Source organism: Lampetra planeri, chromosome 30 (genome assembly GCF_965212315.1).
Source record: "Lampetra planeri chromosome 30, kcLamPlan1.2.h2, whole genome shotgun sequence".
NCBI lineage: Eukaryota > Metazoa > Chordata > Hyperoartia > Petromyzontiformes > Petromyzontidae > Lampetra > Lampetra planeri.
The window spans coordinates 220,907-244,618 of record NC_136136.1 but is presented as its reverse complement, the minus strand read 5'-3'; the positions used below and the strand labels follow the sequence as shown (position 1 = coordinate 244,618).

Here is a 23,712-nt window from a genome sequence, read left to right as displayed (position 1 = left end):
TCTTGCTGTATCATCCAGCAGTGGATCAGCCCTTCTTGCTGTATCATCCAGCAGTGGATCAGCCCTTCTTGCTGCATCATCCAGCAGTGGATCAGCCCTTCTTGCTGCATCATCCAGCAGTGGATCAGCCCTTCTTGCTGCATCATCCAGCAGTGGATCAGGCCTTCTTGCTGCATCATCCAGCAGTGGATCAGCCCTTCTTGCTGCATCATCCAGCAGTGGATCAGGCCTTCTTGCTGCATCATCCAGCAGTGGATCAGCCCTTCTTGCTGCATCATCCAGCAGTGGATCAGGCCTTCTTGCTGCATCATCCAGCAGTGGATCAGGCCTTCTTGCTGCATCATCCAGCAGTGGATCAGCCCTTCTTGCTGCATCATCCAGCAGTGGATCAGGCCTTCTCGCCGATGGGTTGTGGCTGATTCCTGCCATGCGAGTCTGCCTTCCTCCTTCTGCCCCTGTAGTGTTATTTCTGCGACCTTGTATACCACCCTCATTTGCATAAGCTAAAGGGGATCTGATCTGAATGATATGTGGAATGGGCCGCGCCCAGATTTCTTCCAAATTTTCTCACATGCATTGGCATGCTCCAAATCCTACCACCATACACACACTGGACAAACTATGTCAATGAGAGGGGGGGGATTCTCTTTCACATCATCACACACCTAGAGCCCAGAAATCAATGGGGGCAACATACAAACATACAGGTGTTAACTTTGTAAGAGCGGTGAGCTCTAACAAAAAAGAAAAGGAAACAATGGCAAGGTGCTGTGGCATCAATGAAAGTGGGAGTAGTGACCTCTTGACCTTGATATTGATCTTGCCAGCAATGCACCTGGCCCCACACGTCCACCCCTGACCAACGCATTTGACAAAGCAGCCTCGGTGTGGGGAGCACTTGCATGCACCACGTTTCTGCAAACGCCGCCTTGATTGACAGCGGAGAACATTATAGCAATGCGAAGCCCACGAGACAATGCCCATATCAAGGAAGCACCTCACAAAAAAGAGCAATTTGAAACATTTCCTGCCATGATGATTATTTGTAATAACTCGTTACTCGGTGGCTGTGATATCCACGTACGCAGAGGCGTAGCTAGGGGGTGGGCAGGGGGGTACATATGTCCCCGGGCGCCAAGGTAAAGGGGCGCCAAAATGAGGCTTACAACGTTACATTATAACCTATTGCGGCGGGCGCGGCAGCCTGAAACTACTGCACAAATCTACACCTCAACCTAAAAGTTTATATATGCCGCTACACACAGCCTACATTTCATGTAATTACATTTTGGTACGCGCGCCTATTAAGAACTTACATGGAAGAACGTCCCAAACAACAGACAGGCGCAGTCTTTCAGGCTTAGTCACTAGCCTGTTTTTTGGTGGCAGAAACTACGACGGCCTATTTTTAGTTCTTATTAGTGACACCACCACGCTCCAGGCGGTTGCAGCAGCCGGAGCAGCCCACGCTCGTTCAATTACATCATCATGGTTTAAACGCCGACTAGCGAACGGAGAGGAAGTGAATCGTTCGTGGCTATTATATTCACCAATCAATAAAGCTGCTTACTGTTTTTGTTGTCTATTATTTACATCATCGAGTTCAAACTCACGAGCTTCGTTTGAGTTAACAAACGGTTTCAACAAGTGGAGAAAGCCAGAAAAACTAAATTCTCATGAAAACAATCCTAGCCACCGCACAGCTTTTACTGCATAGAAGGAAGCCGAATGAAGGATAATTGGTGGTACTGGAATTGACGCAGTGGTTCAAGCTCAGATTCATTTGGAAAAACAACGTTGGCGAGATATATTGCAAAGAATACTCACCTGTATTAAGTTTCTGGTTTCACAAAATTTGGCACTACGTGGCCATGAGGAAAATTTGAATGCGGATGAGGATAAAAATGTTGGAAAAATGATCGCACTAATCAAACTCGTTGCGCAGTATGACCCATTGTTAGCAAAACACGTACAGCACGCAGGAGAAAATCCGGGATCAGTTTCTTATTTGTCACCGGAAATCCAGAATGAATTTATCCACATACTTGCGTCGACTGTAAAGAGCCAATTGTTGAGTGATATCAGGAAAAACAAGTACTACAGTATCTTACTTGACTCAACTCCTGATCTAGGACATCGTGAACAGCTTTCTCAGGTCATAAGATTTGTGGATGTGGATTTTCAAACTAAAAAAGTAACTATCAAATAATTTTTTTAGGTTATATCGATATACATGCAAAAGATGCAGCAAGCCTAGAAAGAGTCATCGTCGAAAGACTAAAATCTGACAACATACCTCTAGCCGACTGTCGGGCACAATGTTATGACAATGCTGCTGTGATGACTGGGCATATATCCGGCCTTCAACAACTAATATGTGACAAAAATCACAGAGCATTGTTTGTCAACTGTGACAACCACAGCTTAAACTTAGCAGGAGTACACTCAGCTAAACAGGATCCACATTTCGTCACATTTTTTGGAACAGTTGAAAGTATATATTTGTTTTTCTCTCGTTCAACAATTCGTTGGGAAGAGTTAAAAAAAGATGTGCCCATCACAGTAAAGCGGGAGTCTGAAACATGCTGGAGTGCACGATCAGAAGCTGTTAAAGCTATCTATGAAGAACTGGATGAACTAGTAGGGCTGCTAGACACATTATCGAAGGACGTAACTAGACGTCTGAAACCAGAAGCGATGCAGAACAGTTACAGGCATACGTATTCAATTTTAACTTCATAGTTTTATTACATTTCTAGAATGTCATTCTTGGAAAAATGTATCGTGTTCAGAAGCGCTTACAGGAATTTTTGGAAAACGGGGCATAGATACAACAGGATCCTACTATGAACTTCAAGGAAGCAGCAACTGATCTTGAATCTTTGGAGCATGAATTTGTCAAGCTTCGTGATTATTTGAGCCAAGTTGCTGTAGAAAACGCCAAAACAAGATGCACAGCCTGGGGGATAAATGTGGACAGAAGAAGATGCCAGGAAAACTGGCAAGAGATGCAGGACTTTCAGCAGAAGAAGAAATTGTGCGCGTTATGAAGAGCATACTTTATCGACTTCAACAGGAGATGTCAACATGGTTTTTACGACTAAAAGACCTGAACACAAAATATGGATTTCTGCTGGACGTCAAAACTCTTCTATCCGACACAGATGTCGATGCAATTCGCCGAAATTGCAGATTTTGGAAATTTCCATGACACCGACATCAATGACCACGAACTTTTCACAGAAATTGGAGATTGCAAAATGCTGCTCAGTAACCGGAATGAAGTTCTACCAGAAACTTCTTTGGATCTTCTTAGTTTTATTGTGTTTTATGGAGACGACATTTCCGAATTTGCGAATTTCTCTGCAAATTTTATTAACAATAGCAGTTTCAATTGCAAGCTGTGAGCGGTCGTTCAGCAAATTGAAACTTATTTTGTCGTATTTGCGTGCTTCAATGGGACAAGATCGTCTCAGCGATCTTGCTCTTCTTAGCGTTGAAAGAGAAACATGGGAAAAAACAGATTTGATTACGTGATTGACCAGTTTGCGACAGTGAAATCAAGAAAAATGTATCTTTTGTAGACTATGTCAACCAGTCTATGACAGTGACTGAGTGAGCCATGTAATATAATTTCTATAAATTTGCTTCTTTAAATACAATGTTTCATTAAAATTTAAATTGTTATTCCTTATTCGATGTAATAGGAAAATGTGATTAAACGGGGGGGGGGGGGGGGGGGGGCGCCAATTTTATAGTTCGTCCCCGGGCGCAAAATATCCTAGCTACGCCTCTGCACGTACGTAAAACTTAAATCTCAGCAGAAAGCTCGCGTTAAAATGCTTTGAGATCACACCATGTCAGCATCTCGTTAATAAGGCACCACCGGCTTTCCATTGCATCCAGAAACGCATTTGAGATTCTTTATTTCACCCTTCGTATCTGTGATGCCGCCTCAGGCTGTCAATATTCACGCGACGATCTTTGCGATTAGCAAGCTGGCAGGCTTTCTCAATCGGCAAATTCAATGCATTTGGAAGTCTGGTCCTCTAATCCAAGTATTCGCTTCAGGTATTTCCCGTGCAAGTCTTGGAATTAGTGGAATTTTCCCATAACAGCTATCAAGTCAATACCTGTGCTTATTTCATAATTTAAAAAAACATTTAAATAAAGCCTTGAAGCAATTATTTGTGGTCTCATTGCTTTACATCACTTCCCGTTAGTTGTAAATTATAATTTGTAAATTATTCGTGTTATTGTTTCTCATTATCTCTTGTGCCAATTTACATCAACGATGAGTGGGAAAGGTACAATAAAAACAAGCGGTGCTGGTGGATGAAGCGCGCCCATAGTTAAACATTGCTGTGCCCTGTGTGATTCTAGGACATGTGCTGTCGAGGTATGTACGAGTGCAGAGGCAATGTGGTGCTAAGCTGGTTTATAGGTGGATGTTGCGTCTATGCCAGTTAGCGCACACAGGTGCTAAGAGTACCGGAAGGTGAGGTAAATAAACTTGATGATGTATAAACAATTACACTCTTTTATTAGGAAGCAACTTTAAGACATGGCTTAAAATAGCTTAAATTCACGTCCCCGTCCCCCCCATACAAACAAAACACATTAGGTGAAACATTTTCAACGCATTAACAATAGAAGGGAAAATAAATGTGTGTTCATCTTTGCAACAGATTTATAGACAGAATACTGTAGCTCTGCAATATAGACTGACAGAAACATAGACATAAAACAACCTGATAAGTTAACATGTATCACTGATGATGACGCGTATGTACAATCACAGTATAACAGGATACCGTTGGATAAAGGGTTAACGAAACATAGCAACATGACTCACTCATAAGCTAAGCCAAGCTCCACTGCGAGATATCCTTCTGCGGGGAGATAATTCCGGCATATTTTAGGCAAATCCCTACAAGCGTAATGTCTGAAAAATCATCATTCGCAGACCTCATCCGCCTGAGTGATAATATGTGGGGCTACGCAGGAAAGAGCAAATGTAAACCCAAAGTCCGCTTGTAAAACGGTATGTTCTGTGGACAGCATTTACGATTTAAAATCTCTACTCTATATGCTTACATTGTTTTTGTATTTCAAATGTCAGTTGGGTGGCACTACGGGGTGAGAAGGCTTGACTCATAATAGGAAGGTTGCGAGTTAAATTCCTGGCTACGAGTCAACCCAACCCATCATTTATAGGGGTTCATAATATGATGCAGCGCTTTGTGGAAATTGAGCTCATCCTACAATATTGGGCCCTGCCATGGTAATGTGTAACTTCCACCAATGACTTGGGAAACGGGTGCTGCGAAATTGCTCGATTGAATGCAGTGATACAGGAGAACTCATATCAGCAACCCTATACCCGATTACCTGTGAATGCTATAATCTGTTTGGTCCTTAAAAACTCCTATTATCCTTGACCCTATTCTTCTGTTATACACGATTATGCGCATTTTTTTCCATGTGAGTAAAACTGTGGATAACTGCACAGATAATAAGATCTGTAATATTAGTCCCCCACGTCACCACGGATGAGGATCTCTATATATTAAAGGAGATTTTTCAGAATAAAGGCTTCATGGGCAACATTATCTGTAGATGCTGAGGTTAACGAGCCAGTGGATGGCTTCCTGAGCAATGCTGTGAATGTCTTGAGACGCTGCTAGCGAATGACCGATGCAGGAATTGTCGTTATCGAACAGTCGCAAATTCGCCACTAATTTCTAGAATGAGTTTCCCACGTGCGTCGGCCATGTTGGAACTGTAAAAAGCGAAGGTTGCAAACCTGAAAAATACCTCTTCAGGATGGACGTTTTATTTGTTCAATGTGTTCCTAGAAAGAAACACAATTTAATTAATGGAAGTTTAAAAGAATGGTTGGTAGTTATTGCAACTGTGGAAACTCAGCTGTGTATGTTTTACAGATAAAATTAGTCCAGAGTATTACCAGCTTAAATTAACGTTGCTGGAAATCATTGATGCGGATTATTTTATTTATACACAGAGAGAGGACTTTTGTCTGTTTATGTATACATTACCCATAATCCTCTATAAAGGCACATAATTAGTTTCGTTAACGGTTTTGCCGTTTTTTGTAAAACAGGCCCCATGGCGTGAGTGCATCATTGCAGTGGGAAGACACTGCTCCAAAAGACGCATAGGCTCGTGGACTAAACAGTTAGTTATTTATTTACTTGCATAGATGGCCACTTGGCTAATTTGTAATGTTTTTATTTATTTGGCAACCAGGGCTGTTATTCTTACAATCCGCAGTTGAGGTATCTATGCCGACTAAGGCGACACTTGTGGATCAGGCCAACAAGTGCGATGGACATAAACATTCATGCAATGGTGAGGAGAGACAACCTGCTTGTATGGCTTTTCTACCGGATCCCGCTATGGATGTGCTGTTTTGTTCAGTGTGCGCAAGCGTGTTTGCAGGCATTATCAAATACAGGATGTTCCTCGGCTGGGTCAATTCTATTCTTCAGATCATACAAAACATCGCTGGACTCGACTGGGCGTAAGTGCCTTTCCCCCCTCAAGTCTTTTATTCTCTGCACTGTTTAGGGAAACTGATTTTGATAGTCAAAGTCACCGCTCAAGCTGCGTGATGAGTGCAGAAACCGTCCACGTGCCTTCTACAGTGTTGTCTGCAACAGCGATTTCCTCCAGTAAATAAAAAAAACTATATTTCACATTCTTAACCACGTTGCTGCTAAATATTAATTATTTCAAAGACCCTTTTTCTGATCAACTAGCATTTGTTTTTACTTCCAATTTGTATTTAATATGTTTAAGTTCAGATTGAAAGTAATTCAATTATATTGTGAAATTGCTCTGCAATTACTCTGTAAATGCTACCATTTCTGAGATTCCTGCAATTCCCACACATTCTGTATTGCTGACCCTGCAATCCATGAAATTCCTACACGATTAATAATTTCAGCAGAGACATCTACCGCGATTCGTGCAAAGGTCAACGGCAAATGCATTGGAATTTTTTCACAACAAACCTCCACATGAAAGTTAAATTATTCTATAATGGGCACTCGCAGCCACAGCATTGCATGAGCAACCTGAGGAATGTGACATTACCATTTGCAAGAACAATGAGCTGTGGTGAATTGCTTGGTAACAGAATGTTAAATAATCCATAATAGAGGTTTTTGGGTTAGATCGCGTAAATATATAAATGTGTCGTTAAAACCCGCCACCACCCGACACAGCCAACTAGTAAGGGTTGTCACGTAAACAGAACGTGCCAATTCGTCACTAGTACAGCACAACCATTCTCTTTCTTGACACATATGTATGATTTTGCGAGAAACATTTATTTTTATATTTCATGCATTTATGGTTATGTATTCTTTCGCAACATTATACAGACTGACGATGCCGTGGTGCAATGGTTCGCACACTGGATCTGCAATTCAGCTGCAGTAGACACAACAGGGCAAGTTTTTTGCAACCCCTCCGAATAAATTGGATACTATTTTCTATTTTACCAGTTAGGGCGCACAGAGCTATGTGGCTCTTCTTCAGAAGCGACGTGGCCACAAATGATAGCTCAAAGACATGGCTTATTACGTAGAAATGTTTAGCAACCAAATACTCTAAACGCATGTTTCTAAATGTGGAGAGATAAACCAGAGGACCCGGAGAAAATGTCACGGCGAGAACATGCAATCTCCAAATATACATGCGTCGGGGTCGGAATCGAACCTTATAGAGAGTGTAAACAACTTTGTGACAGAGCTTTAATATTTGCAAGCATGCATGCATTATTACTATTAAACACACTTGTGTTATTTGCTGCTTGCTGTTCAAGCTTGCACACTTTCATCACAATTCTGAGGTACAGTCATGAGTTAATTTGCGAGTCAATTTGATGTTGGTAGGTATTCTGGGGCCACTGTTGAGTAATGATGTCTGGCAGATTTTCTGTGGTGGGGTTAGGAATGGGCGTGGCCTGCATGGAAAGGCGAAATGTCAAATGCCCTCCAATGGAACTGACCTGCACCTGCAGAGGAGTGTACGCAGGGCAGGCGTTCACCTACTTTACATGGTTTTTGTTATTCACAGAACAGTCGACATTAGCACATTATGACATTTGCAGCTCAGGAAAAAAATATACCGTTTTATTATGCAAGCACATTATCGTTTAAGGGAAATTAGTGTGCAGTAACTGCTCAAGCATCGTAATTGACAAGAGTGGGAGTGACTTTTCATTGAACGGTAATGAGACATGGGCACTCAAGCACCCTCCCCGTCAATGCATTGCCACGAATATAATTTTATGAAACAATAATTAACAAAAATAATTTCCGAGCAACATTTTGCAAACAAACAACGACGAGAATTACAAAAAGGAAACAAAGAGTCAATTTCTCGGAATGCTGATCTGTACTCCACTTCTTCAAATATCTAAGAGCCCTCTGATGGGTTTTCGGGTTGTACCATGTGTCCAACGTTTCACTCCATGAGCTGGGAGCATCTCCAGGAGCGCTGAACAGCACATGGTGGAACCCGTAAACACATCGGAGAGATGTGAGGCTCGTCTGCGAAAACCTGTACAACGGTATCACAAAACCCTTTTCCCTTGAGTTAGTACACTCCATAATGCTCCTGCTCGTCGCAGCCAACGCTTGCGCTTGTTCCATTTTCCACACGCCACCCCCCATCACTGCCCACTCCTACTACGTGTATCGCCCGAGTTGTTCAATTGTGGAAATCTCCTTCCGCACACGGCAACGGCATCACTCGTCGAAACGTAAAACCAATTCCACTTTAAAAAGCCACATGACCGGATAATCTCATCTCATCTGCTGTATGCGAATAATTGCCTTGGCTGAGAGAATAACTCTTCCTCACTCATCACAGGGGGATCCCTACCCTGGTGAGCATAGGCGAGGATTTTCCATTTATTCTGAGTTTGCCGTTTTAGCGCAGGGCCTGACTCTCCTGGGGCCCCAAAGTAGAACAGCTTCGGGCCTCTCACACTGTCCACCTCAATGATGAGCTCCGAGCAACAAGAGTGAGGCTTTCGCAAGCCATGCCGGTCAAGGCCTGATGAGTCGATCAGCCATCAGGCCTGGCTGCTGCTTAAGGGCCTTGTGCTCAGGTTAGGTTGGGTAAGCACAGATCCACAGGCACAGCAGTGGTGAAAGTATAATCCATTGGGGGCCCTCAGCAGAAATGTATTTGGGGAGTCCCCGCCCCCCCCCCTTCAATGTATAAACTCCTGGTGAGGTGACAGAAAATATATAGACGACAAAAATGCAGTGAGATAAGAAAAATGTGTGAGTGAGATAAGAAAAGAGAGATGCATTCAAGATAGAGATGAGAGATGTTTTTCTGTTTCAAGTTAATTCTGTATTTTGTTTTACTTATTAGGATTTGAATTTGAGCTAATAATTCATGTGCCCCTATTTTTTCATCAATCCGGGATGCCTTGAGCTACTTGGTGCCCGAATCTTTTGCTTGGGTTTGCTTGTGCCTGGTGCCGCCACTTGTCTAGGTATGGGAGGAAGAGACCAGGGTGACCTCAATCCAGGCCTGACATGTGCCTAGGGGGGAATGCTTTTATTATTACACTAATGTGTTACCACGATTTTGTATTTGCAGTTATTTTTCAAATCTAGGCCATATCACCAATCTATTGCTATTTAGGGGCTGTAAAAGTGTGCTCTGTCGAGGCCAAGTGACAGTTGCTGAATGCAGCCATCAAACCCTTAGAATTTGCTGTTTCAGTAAACACACATTCACCTTCCAGCTCCAATATTGTGACACACACCGTATGTGACAATGCATTAGAATAATTTATATATTCACAGGATAATATGTGAAGATGCAGGCCTGCAACTCCACTCGAGGAAGATCTAGAGAGCCACTCAAAATGGTATGTTTAGCTTATTTGTAAAACACTGGCCACAAAACCTGTGACCTATTAATCAACTGCGTCCTCTGTTGGATATACAAAAAAAGGAAACCGGTGAGGAAAAATCTTTGGGGCTGCCGAATATGAGGAACCAATGCCAACTGAGGGCATAAGTAAGCAATGAAGCTTACAAATGAGTAGTAATAAAATATTTGACATAAAATAAAATACTCTGATCATATTTCCAATTTCCCCACACATATCGGCCCACTGGACTGGTTCACCGGGCATTTTGGTTACTTATATATTCTGTATAACATGGCCCATACAGTGCGAATAATGTTCTGCCACTTCTTGGTCACTTCCTCTTATCCACGCAATGGCTTCAGCTAACCGGGAATTGGTGGTGCACGGACAATAGGAAGGTGAGTGGATTGCTTCGGGTGTGGGTAAAATAAGTTCATAAGGGATGCTGTGACAATATCATGAATGATTCAGAGATGGTGCCTGACTGTTGATCAGGTTTGACAAAAAAAGAAAAGTGTGACTAATATTTAGATGATGTTTTATAGAGCCTAGTATGATGTGTTTATCTGATCATTAACGTACCTGATTCCTTGTTTATATGAATACTGTATTTATTGACGCCATATTTGGGGGGGGTTGTCTTTTTATTATACAGTTTGTGTACGTTTTTAATTCTGTTTCGTTTATTCATCCTTGTGGTTTTGCTGACTTGTGGCTGTTCAGCTCGCAAAAAACAACATCTGTCTGAAAATCAGCTTAGCACTCAGCGCTTACAAATGTATCGAAGTCAAAGTGCTTTCCCACTCAAAGGCACGTTGTCAAATTCTGTTTACCGCATCTTATGGCAAAGGCAAGTCAATCCACAGTACAACCACTAGCGACTTCCCACAAAGTGGTTCAGTATTCAATTAATTAGCTCTGGAAGTATAAAAACGGGCCAAGTCAAATTCAAACTTAGATTTGAACCCAAATCCTCGCGATTCCAAAGTGTACCCTCATCAAACCACTGCACCGCTCAAACCTAGAGCGACCAAATTACTGGGAGGCTCAAACAGGAGACGTGGTGAGCTGTGAGCCCCTACCTCAATTAGCCATGCCGACTTTAGCCACACCTACTCAACCACTAGCCCCCCCACTCAGTGAGTGGCCTCCTCGACATTCCTGATGCTGGCCCCCACCTATCGTCCATAGACCCTGCCCATTTCACTGCCAACCCCACCCATATCCCAGGTAGCCTCGCCCTTTGCCTATATCGTGAGTGAACTTGAAGCCTGAAAATTGTCAACAAGGACAGAATCCCTATTTTAGAAAATGCTTCAGGACACTGTGATAACCTTGCTGACACTGAGATAACCTTGCTGACACCAGGACTGTCCCAGACGAAGGGAGCCTCACCAGAAAAGAAATGCACGCGTAAAAAATATAAACTGATGAGAATGAATTGTATTCTATGGTACTCTTCTATATTATCAATGCCATTTAGACTATCACACACAGCAACACAATAAAACAGAACTTGGATTCATAAAGCATCTCGATTCAGCTGTATATTGTGTTTTGATGCTGTACATGACAGGATAGGCATTGCATTGGTGGTTGGGGTTGGAGAAAGTGAGCGGTGTAGTGGGAGTTTAGCTGTGAAAGGATAACAAAGCCCACGATGCAATCAAAATATGATCACATTTGGGACAGAGAGAAAAGCCAGCAATAAGCAGAGCACAATAGTATAGCACTGTACTCTTTATATTACGTGTGTACAGCGCGCCAGTTGAAACAATGGTGCAAATGTCTTAAATTACCCTGCGTCTGTCGACCATGCATTATATAAATTGGTTCACCACCGTTTATCAATCGGCAGGTCGCACGTGACACGGCAAAGTGTGGGGACTTCCACTTTTTCTAAGACGTCTGGCCAGTGTTGAAGACTGAACCAAATATATCCCGTTGAGGGGCTCTCCAGAGCTACCTCTAGTGGAGGCCTTTCTGCCAGCAATAGCGTGAGCAGGAAATTGGAGGGCTGCACCTCAACCTGACACTTTTACCATCGTTAAACAAGCAAACTCTGCATTCGTGTTTTAACAATTATGACTTGTACGTGCTACAACAGTACATACCTCTTATACACTCTCCACTTCCACCGACGTACACTATAACTAAATATGGATTATTTCATCTCCAACCCTCAGTAATTGTTTATGCCTTGCTGCTGCCGTCTGTTAAGTCATCGCTGTTCAGATTTTTTTTGGTCTTTTTGTGTGAAGGGGAATCTTTGATCTTCCGGCAGGCAAACACGTCCCCCGTGTATTTGGTCTCAGCGGTGGTGGAAATTCTGTTTGTTTAAAATTGCAATTTCATGTGGGGTGATTGTCCCAAGACACAAAAGGCTCAACATTCGCCCCTAAAAGCACGACCCGCAAGGACACGCAGACCTGCCAGCTGTGTACACTCAGGGGCACACGGGGGCGAGTGAAAGCAGAGGTGTGAAGAGAGACCCTTTTTGGAAAACAGGGTTAGTGTTTTATTTATTGCCCATACCTATGCCATCGCGTTGGAGGCAGCAGCCAGAACACTGAACTCATTCTCACCTGGATTTAATCAACTTGGTCTTGTGCGGCTGATAAATAAAACAAGGAGCAGACAACAATTACCTGCAAATTAAATATATCGCTCTGCGTTGATGAAATGGGAGTCACATATAGACATTATCGTACCCTAATTAATAAACGCAGCCCCAGTAGTTTTCAGAGACAATCATCATGCCTCCCAAAGGACCATCATTCCATGTTTACTACAGTAGAAGCATTTGCTTAAATAGTGTCCTTGAAACACCGGGATAATTCAGGGGTAGGGTCACACGAACGGCAGAAGGGCCTCCAATACACGGAGCTCTGGAGAGCCCCTCCAGAGTGCATTTGTCCTTCCTTACCACGCTGAAAAGACGTATTTCAAGAGATGGCAGTAACCACACAATACCCCACCACCACGCGACCTGCTTACTGCGGTGAACCCGTATACCGTGTACTGTGCTGCTGCGTGCACTCTCCCGTTCAGTTATCACACGCCACCGATGCTCGTCATGGCCGGGAATCAAACTCAGGTTGGCGGGTTCATAGTACAGAACGCTAAAGGCACTGTTGCACCCCACAGAAAGGCATCTGTTAATATATCAGTTTACTCTTATAATTTCTATGCAGAAAACACGATAGTGTCCAGAATACAAACATTTGTGATAAGACTTTAACACAACAATTATTTTCCAAGGAAATACCACATGTGACTAAAACTCTTTATTTATGAAAATGATACTCAGCATTGATCAATCAGCCAACAAACACTCTCAGGGAGGAACGTTTGCCAGCAGTGGTGTGAACAAATAACTTTCGGGCTGCATCTTTAGCTTTTAAGTTAAACACTTCCAAAATGTGGTTTTGGCTCAATCTATCGTTCACACTTACGCGTCCTATACAGCGCCTGGATTCTGAAATCAAAGCTACAATATATACCGTTAAGAATCCTAATACCAGTACTTTTTTCTACAGGTATGTTTGTCATGTAGCTCACTGTGCAAGTGTATATTGGCGGCCACACAAGAGTCAGCACAGGTCGTTCAAGAGGCCAGCTCTGTGTGAGTTTATGAAAAAGAGCTCGATAGCGCATTGGATTCCTTCAGGACAAATAATGATTCTGATTTTGAATAAAACACAAGAATATACGAATACAATGCATCTGATTATACTTATTACACAATTTTCTTGAATTGCCAATTTTATAAATTGTATTACTTGACTATTGAGATGGAATTAATCTGTTTCTTTGGTAAATTAATTAAAACCAGCAGGTGATATGAAACGCAATTTTATGAATGCACGTTTAGGACTATTGTACAGTACAAACAAAAGAGTGACGCACAAAATTGACTAGTCTGTCAAACTGATATTGTGTAAAATATAAACTATACACATTTGTCACTAACATTGGCTACAAAGTAAAAGTAATCAGCGACGTTTTAGGCAATGGCCCTTCTTTATAGCACAATTTATGCACCACTCCTAATGCAGCAGCTTCACCAATTACTGTCAAAGCATATCTCTGTACTGTCGTCATAAAGTATAGCAACGTATAAGGTAATTATCCTCGCTTAAAATAAACTATTGACCTATTTATAGATTACACAGTACAGTACACAGTAGCAGTTTATATAGAATGTATTTGTGTAAAAGGTCAAAGTGTTACTCTGCTCAAAGTGGAAATGCCTATCCATGAGCCAGGAAGGGAAATTCCTTATTCATATGGTGGGAGCCAGTCCCTCCATAGAATGCAGTTCATGAGAGATTATTAATATTGAGAATGGTAACATTAAGATCAAAATGCTGTTCGGTAGTCAAACATGCATTAATTAAAACTACCGAACGTATGAGTTAGGCCGGGAAAGTGCTTTCAGAATAGCTGCTCCAGGTGTCCCAATGCTTTTGTGAAATATTGTGATTTTTAGCCGCATCCTTGACTTATGGTTGGCAGTGGAGAAGCCATTGGCCGATGACTGATGGGTGTGGTCAGCATCACCATGAGCCAAGCCACTCGCTGCGAGCGGCTTGGCTAGTGGCTGAGTGGACGTGGTGATTGAAAAGTGGGAAGAACTGACAGGAGAGGGGCTGCCAGCTGAACACGTGCCCTGGTTGAGCCTTCAAGACATTTTGTAGCTTTAATAGTTATTTATTTTCAAATGGCTCCATTTTGTACGCTTAGTTCTTGCCCACAATATATATGAATGCACTTTGGCGATTGTTTAACCAGCTATGAGTACTAAGAGTATGAATCTTGCTAAAATCTGCCATCCAGGGTTTTTTTGCAGTTATTCGTGCAAATCATCAATCTTAAAAACCGGTTGACCCAAAGGTGAATTCTAGAACTGTATTCTTTTGAAAAACAAACCTGTGTAAATCACGTATCACTCCAGTACAGTATTATTAATAATTGTTCGTGTATTAGTTGACCATTAAAATGCGTTTGGAAATACAATTCACCATAATATGAACCTTATGGCGGGACACCGGGGTCCCATAAACCCCCGGCTCTCGCATAAACTGCGTTGCGACGTAATTTTATGTCTGTTGAAGGCGAACGATACGGGATTCTATTCCTCTCGACGAGCTCTACACGATGCGCTCATCAAAGTTTTGTATATTCTGCGCATTCGTCCTCGCTGTGCTTGGACATGACATGACAACAGAATGATCCGCGCCAGGTGGGTCACGGCGTTGATGTGCGCGGTGGGACGGAGTCGTCAAAATAAATACATTAATTACGATTTTGACTCCCGTTTATTTCGGGACCCCGGAGTCCCGCCATAAGGTTCATATGTCCGACATTTGCTTAAGCGACTGCATAACCATAACCTTCAAGTCCATGTGACATCCCAAACAATAACACAATTTAGCCTCTTAGTTTATTGGCCTTCCAAACACATGTGCTCACCAGCAGAATTTGTTTAAACACAGACCCTGGACTAGTTTAATTTCACGAGGTCTCATCAGCAGTCAGGCATGCAAAGCAAACACTGCTGATGTACCAGATGTCATTGGTCAGTGCCCTGCCATGGGCCGTCGGCGCGAACAAACCCAATATAGAATAAAATAGTAATGTATCACAGAGCGCTGTTGATGATCACCAGAAGAGAGAACCCGTCCGAGGGTTTGTGTGCTTAAAGAAATGCTGCTGCTTAACTTTGCTATGTAAGTCAATATAGCCGAGAGAATTAAACAAACCGGTATTTCCGTACGAGTGTAGCGGTGGTGCTGGCCGTGGTGCTAACACTGCGCTATGAACCCGGCAACCCAGGTTCGATTCTCGGGCAACGGCAAACATCAGTGGCGAGTGACATCAGAGTCGGTGCTGAAGTCCCCTTGACCGGCGTGGTCACAGCGTGGTCACGGCGTGGTCACAGCGTGGTCACGGCGTGGTCACGGCGTGGTCACAGCGTGGTCACGGCGTGGTCACAGCGTGGTCACAGCGTGGTCACGGCGTGGTCACAGCGTGGTCACGGCGTGGTCACGGCGCATGCTGCCGTGTCGGCAGAGTGCGCTCGCCACTGCGCCACCGCTCCTCCCATTGATGGGTAGCGGTGTTGTCATCCGCGCATCGCCTCCTCCGCCGTGGTGTGTGGCTGTAGCGATGTGCATGGAACTGCGTGCATCGTCTCACGGTGTCACGACGCATCGTAGTGGGGGCCGTGGTGGAGCGCATCGCGCGCTGCGCTGCACTCCGAACCCTGCGATTCGAGTTCCATTCCAGCTCACGGCCACCTACACGTGACCATTATCTGAACCGTTCTGGGCCTCTCCAAGGTCGACTCAGCCTCAAATGGGTACCTGTTGAGGCGTGTAAACATCGCCATTGGGGAGACAAAGGCGGCCGGGCGTGGTGCTGACCACCCATCCTCTCGCGTGCCGTACCGGCCTTCACAGGTGCTCGCAAACAGCACTTGCCCTAAGTCCATTACGGCTGTACTGGGGGACCTTTGTCTTTGTATGTGCGTGTGTCAGTGCGTGCATCCATGCACACGCGTGTAAGCTATTGCAGTGTGTGTGTCAGTGCGAGTGTGTATAAGTGCATGCACGTGTACGTATGTACACTGTACATGTTAAATAAATAATAAACGATGTGTCCCGCATGTCAATGTCATCAGCAGCACACGCACAATAGGCGACGGGGTGTCACATGTTCACGTTGTTCGTGGCGTTCACTCTCGACTTAAGACGCGCACACATTAACACGACAGTGGTATTATATATCGCGAGCGACGTAGCCGCCACTATATTATAAGCAGCACAACAACAACAACAACACCGAGCCTTGTTCTATGTAAATGCAATGCGGGTGCACGTATCTCACCTTGCGGTAAACGATCATGTTCGGGGGATCGTCAATCGCAGCAGCAGCGACAGCGGCAGCGGCTTCTGTGCTTGAGTTGTATCCAGCGGCTGCTGCTGCTGCTGCTCCACTGCTCCCTTCTGCCATAGCTCCACCTCTGTGTCTGTGTCTAGAGCTGCTGCTGCTGCTGCCGCCACTCCGCTACGCACACTCCTGTGCACCCACCGTGTGTATGCCGGCGACTGGGTTGCGAACGGGGGTGTTGGCACAAGATGTACAAATCTATGGCAATCGCGAACGCAATGCCAAGGTAACAACAACGACGACGACGTTGAGATAACAACAACAACGTTGATACCTAGCCACTGGAGGGGGCCATAGACCCGGATTAGGCTGAGAGGTAAGGCGTTAATAAGGAACATTCACAGTGACCGCTTGACCAATTGGTTGAATCGTACAACGCAAAAGTAGTATAAATAGTAGGGTACGATACTGCGTTTATGTGAATGTATTGTGATGTATATGGCACATGCAGAGTCAAGTGCTATGCAGTGTAAGTGTATGGATAGTGGCACACACACGACCTGTACACACACGGCATGCACACACGGCATGCACACGCGGCATGCACACGCGGCAGGTCTGCACATGGGGCTTGTGCCGTGGACAGACAGAGCCGCAATCGTCGTGTTTCATAGACTGCACGTGGAGTGACATTTACATGCACAAATCACGTCGCTCTGTGCAATATATAATGACACTACTCCTCATGCAGTGCATATGCTATTCTGTTCGGACTATTTATATATCGTGCAAGTAATATACGCAATGTGTACATTAAGTGACACGTACATATATACACAATTAAACAGCGCATTTATGTACACACTATTTACCGTACAATAGCATTCACCCGATGACTATGTTGCTTAGGTACAATTATCCCACCACCACTCAATCATTGCAGTATTTTAATGTATGGAAAAAAATATATATCTACGAGTGGATAACACATCAACGAAACGCACACTCAATAAATACAACGAAGTACTACGAGACAAATCGTGAGATAATAAATGACACAAACTTATTACATGAAGATGAGCGCATGGATGTTCCTCCTCCTCCTCCTCCCCGCTTGGTCTTGAGGCTCATTTGCTTCAAGCTGCTATGTAGCCACTATCCACCACCAGCAGCAGCAGCAGGCAGTCGGCTATCCCTGCCTTCGTAGCGAACATACACAGAGGATTAGGCTGCACTGATGCAGACATGTAATGCGTTATACACACACATACGCTACACTTGTTCCTGAGAGATTGACCTCTACAAAATGCTGGTCCAGATGTATACAGCGGAATAAAACTGTCAACAAGTCACGGGTATATTGAGCCTCATATCTTGAATATACAAAATCTATAGACAATGGTGGTTCTGTTTAATATGCTCTAGCCTACGCCGTTACAAGACATGCATGTATATCACTATTCCGACCACACTCATTACGTTATCCTGCTGAATTACTCTTTGCATGTGAATGGGCTATGCTGCTACTTGTGTGTACACTGCACAGATTAAAGTATGCTACGCTCCTGAGATATACACCTAGATACAGTATGCTGTGGAAACTCCAATACAAACACGACGGATATGCTATTCATACAAAAATCTTGCAATTCTATAACTTCAGCTATGTTGCAGCTGCTGTAACCACAGACACGCGTAATAGCAGGCTATGCTCAGTATGGTGCCCTTGACACGCAGACTCTATGTGCTGTGCTGGTTTAGAATGCTGCTGCTGCTAAGTGGAGTGCTGATGAGCTGCTTGCACGCAGTGTGCGCTCTCTCTGTGTGTGTGTGCGTGCGGTGCTGGGGCGACCAGAGAGAGAGTCAGGAATGACGTGGGCCCCATCCCTCCCTTCACCCCCATCCTTCCCTCCCCCCTGCCGGTTGGAACTGTGACGCACACAGGCTCAGGGATGGGCACACACTCGGGTTGTGCGCACATGCCTGCGTGTGTGTGCATGTTCTCAATGCGTGGTGCTCGCTCACAGCACTTGCCCCAACAGTCTGTTAAGGCTATACAGGGGATCTTTGTCTTTGTTCTCACGGCCAACATGAGTGACGATTATCTGAACCGGTCCTGAGCCCCCCCATAGGTCGACTCAGCCTCAATTGAGTACTTGGTGTGGAGTGTAAACATCGCCATTAGGGAGACAAAGGCGGTCGGGCGTGGTGCTGGCCACCCACCCCTCATGTATAGTGCTGGCCTTCGTAAATTATCGAAATAGTACTTTCCCCAACATTATGTGCGGATATATAGAGATTTGTTTGTCTTTGTGTGTGTCCTCCCTGCATGTGGGTGCACATTGTGTTCGCCCAGTGCTTTATGTGCAGTGTATGTACTTGTGTAGTGTTATATTCTTGGGTCTTTTGGTAAAGTCGTGTAGATAGGTAAAAAAAATAACAAAAAATAACAAAAAACGACGACGTTTCGATCGAAACACAAGCAGTCGTCTTCAGGAAAAGGGGGGTTAGCTTCCAAAGCAAACTGTCTATAAGGTTTTGAAATGGGCGTTGCCCAAATGTCAGCAGCCAATGATAATGTCAGTGGTGGGCAGCCAATCCGACGGTGGTTGGTTTTCCTCCAATCAAAAGGCTGCCAGGTGAAGATGAGCATGTTAAAGAGAGATTAGCATGTTAATGGGAGATTAGCATGTTAAAGATAAATTAGCATGTTAATGGGAGATCGCCGAGCCGCAACCCAGCGGTCGGTGCTCGAAGTGACTGTTGGTGTGAACCCTGTGAAAGTGCAAGTTTGAAATGGGCGTAAGCGCAACTAACATCGGAAGGTAGTAGGATGGGAACATCATAGCCAATTATGACTTAAACTGGTTGATAACGTCCTTCCAATGATTCCTCAGTTTGTACCCATCTTCTTGGTTGAAATTGTGTCTGTGTCATGAACGAATCTTTGATGATAGCCAGTGGGCTTGCAAAGTACCTTCGTCTTAGATAAATCAATTTCGCGTGAGCCCACCGCATTACAACAATGATCAGCCACGGCCGAGGTATTGGTCCTACCGTGTTTCAGATCTGCCTTATGTTCACGAACACGGTCCGAGACATGCCACTTAGTTTCTCCAATGTAACTACTGCCGCAGACACAGCTTAGTTTGTAGACACCGGGGTATCGCATGTCAGGGATCACATCCTGCACAGATGGGATCAGATCACGAATTTTATTTACTGTGTTAAATCGAACCTGGATCTTGTGTTTGCTCATGATTTTGGAAAAAAAATTGTGACTCCTGCTATGTATGGCAAGGTGATGGTTTTGATTGGGTCCTCAGATGGTTCTTTCCCAACGGTTGGGGTGGTGGGTGTCAGGTTTTAGGTAGGCATCAGTATAGGTGGCTTTCCAACAGGGTTATGACTCAACTAGATCCCAACAGGGCAGCTACATAACAAGGTCTGTCGGTAACGTACTGGCGATCATCCCGTCTCGTATGCAACCGACGACCCAGAGTGAAGACCGAAGAGCAAGGGCCGAAGACCGCAGGACGCGCCGACCTCCCCCAGAGAGCCTCGGTCGCTCTCAGGACCCTGGCTTTATGCCACTCAGCGTGGCCTTGCCCCGCTCTCTCCAGAAGCTTCTCGGCCCTCATCACGTGTCCCCCGAGCCCCCTTTCGGGCCCCCTCGCTACCATGTCCCGGTCACGTGCCCTCTCGGGTTTACACAAAGTATCACGTCCTCACTTGCTCTTTCTCCGACCCTCACCAGAACTATGCCCCCTATGGCCCGCTTCCATGTCAACCCTATTCTGGTGGCAGAGAGAGACCTCCCGACGTGCATTTCCACTCTCGTGAGAGCAGTTGCCGCTAATGACAATGTGACCCCTTTTACGCCACTACACTTGTATATGCCCGGTTAAGGCCTTGATAGGTAGAGTACTCGCTAACACCACGTGCCCCAACAGTCTACGTAGTCTACACAGGGGCTCTTTGTTTTGTGCTTGCTCCAATTGCATATCAAACCGAGGCAGAGAAAATGTGCCCAAATAAGGGGCCATCCATTTAGTATGTACACATGGAGGGGGCGGTTAATCCAAATGTGTACGCTTGCGGTGGACTATCTGTTTGCTGAAACACGTTAATATTAGTAATCGTTTCCGCGTCGATTAAATATCGGCCGTTCTACAGGATTTGTAGGGGGGGGGGGGGTGCGTCAAGCGTAAATACGCAGGTGAGGGGGGGTGTGTGTAAAAAGTACGCGTGCGTACAGGGAGGGGGGGAGGGGTCAAGTTTTGACAGATGTTTGCGTACCTACTAAATGGATGGCCCCTAAACAATGTCCCTCATCACTGTTGATGGCCCTGCACCATTGGTGAAAATGTCACGTGCTTATGACAACCGAAAAGATAGTGGCATTCATCTAATAGACATCGAAAATAGAACATTGAAATTACTTAAATATAAGCGATTTAACCCAAAAAACCTCTATTGTCCTACGGATGGACTGGCCCTATCAAAAAATGTGGATTTTTGTTTTATTTGCTCAGTATTACCAGTGAAGTATTGGAATGACGGCAGGAAACCGCTTGACGGGTAGCACACTTTTTATTAAACCTTGACTTGTCACGATACAACGTGTGGTCACTATTCCTCTGACTACACACACTTCACTTGACACGTGTGGTCACTATTCCTCTGACTACACACACTTCACTTGACACGTGTAGTTACTATGCCTCTGACTACACACACTTCACTTGACACGTGTAGTTACTATGGCTCACACTGCATGCTCACACTGCACTCCGCCCCGTAACGTCCGTGGAGCCTACAGGCCCACCCCAGCTTGGGCGTGGGCCACAACCTCTGAGTCCCAAGGGCCGGCCCTCTCACGGACGCTCGGCCCCGGGTCCCAGGGTTCCGCCTCTGGGTCACACAGAGCCCCGGCGCCCACAAGGACAGCGGGACTAGGTGCCGCAGGGCCCTATCTCTTCCTCCTCCGTCTTCTGTCTTCGCTGGTCACTCGCTCCCCGTGCGCCTGTGCGCACCACCTTATATAGGCCCCGCTCACGGGAGACGGAGCGTATGCGGACCTCGACGTGAGCATCCCCCTTAGTTGACCAATCCCCGCGCGCTTGCCCCAGGATCCCATCGCTGTCAGCGCGCGTCACTGATACCCAACCAATCACTGCCTCATAACCCCCGACCCCGCGCTGACCCCTGATCCTTCACCGTCAGCGCGCGTCACCAACACACACAGCCAATCACTACGCGCTGGTACACGATCCCTACCCCAGCGCGTATCACCACTACACCAGTACTAAATTTGCACCACTATACGTTTAAACGTCAGGGCTCTTGCGTTTTAAAAAAGTGTTTTAAATATATAATTCATATTTACTCATTAATTTATTATTTCCTCTATTTATTTTAATTAGGGCTAAGAGATCCTTGAGATATATTTCTTAGAAATTAATCCAGGATAAATGCATGTATAAATATAACAGCGTGAAAATATAACTACTGTACTGCCTATGAAGGAAAAGTTATCACTGCACGGAATTTTTAACAAAGTTAAATTATATAAGGGGTCCTCTTCATTGGCAATGCATATACACTAAAGGTTTTAGTTTTTTATAACGTTCCCTTTTTCGGAAGTATCTTTAATTGTATTTGCTTGTAAATATAATGGTGGTTTTTCATACTTTAATGCTGTCCATTCTGTACTTTGCCTAGAGATCACGTGGTGTGTTTTGAGACCATGCAAAACCAAGGTGTTTTGTATATAAAATATAAGAATTAGGATACCAAACATACGGCTATGGATTTTGTACACGTGGAGTGTTGAACACGGAGGCACACACCTCGACTTGGAGGCAACACTTTTATTACACGGCCCCAACAGGGGTACATAAACGTTAACTAGACCCCAACGGGGTAACTACATAACCGGGTCAGTCAGCTAACACGTTGCCTGACCCACGATGCCGAGCGCAAAGACTGAAGACCGCAGACCGACGAGACGTAGCATGACGGGATGATTCCAGGAGACAGCCAAGAACGCTCTTGGGACTGCCTCTTTATGCTCCTGAGCGAGGCCTCACTCCGCCTTCGGCCACGCCCCCTTCGAGACCTATCCCGAAAGATCTCGACCGAGGATCACGTTTCCCTCAAGTCCCCTCGGAGCCCCCCCCCCCCTCACTACCCTGTCCTGGTCACGTGTCCTCTCGGGTTCACCCAGACTACCATGTCCTGACTTGACCTCTCTGAGGTCGTCACCAGGACTATGCCCCCTCGGGCCTGCTCGCATGTCGCACTCACTCTGGCCCCAGAGAGAGGTTCCAGGCGCCCAGTCGCACTCTGATGACAGTGCCTGGCGCCGTAGTGACACCCTTAACGTCACTACGTATAATTTGTCCACTGTGGCTGTACAATTGTCTCAGTTGTCTGCAGGAGGTGTCTGCCATTGACTAGAACTTCACTCTGCAGCATTATGCAATTGGACCTATATGCAGTAATACTATATATGAGATGCTACCATGGTTGTAAGGGTGAGTACACCATACTTGTAATCTAGAGGTTGCCGGTTCAATTCGACCTCCTGGCAGTTGAAACAAATATCCAGGTTTCTTAACCTGCCCCGGACCCCCCCCCCCGCCCCGTCACCTTTGTCCGCCCAGAAGTATAATTAAGCACACTAGAGTTGACCGGCAGGTCGCGCGTGGTGGGGTAAAGTGTGGGTACTCTCACCTATTCCAAGATCTCTGATAGCGTGGAAGATTAGGCCATGTAAAGTGCGGGTACTCCATCCGGCAGTGGCATGAGCAAGACATTTCAGAGGTGCAGTTTTACCGTCTTATCAGCGCTCTTGTAACGGCTTGCCACGTTACGGCACCACTATA

The 23,712-nt window shown here is 45.1% G+C and overlaps 1 protein-coding gene across 2 annotated transcripts in view; it reads right to left on the bottom strand.

Moving 5' to 3' along the window:
• The window catches only part of LOC144728752 (regulator of G-protein signaling 7-like), a 97,567-nt gene extending 78,970 nt beyond the window's left edge, over positions 1-18,597 (bottom strand). The window contains exons 1-2 of one of the 2 annotated variants that reach the window (XM_078608370.1): positions 17,893-18,597; positions 16,820-17,040 (exon numbers count right to left, since the gene is read on the bottom strand). In XM_078608370.1, the coding sequence (XP_078464496.1) occupies positions 16,820-16,945 (126 nt within the window). In that variant the 5' untranslated portion in view covers positions 16,946-17,040; positions 17,893-18,597. Of the gene's footprint in view, positions 1-16,819 lie in introns of both variants that reach the window. The other variant, XM_078608369.1, reaches the window with a different exon arrangement.
• Positions 18,598-23,712: the final 5,115 nt, after the last annotated feature.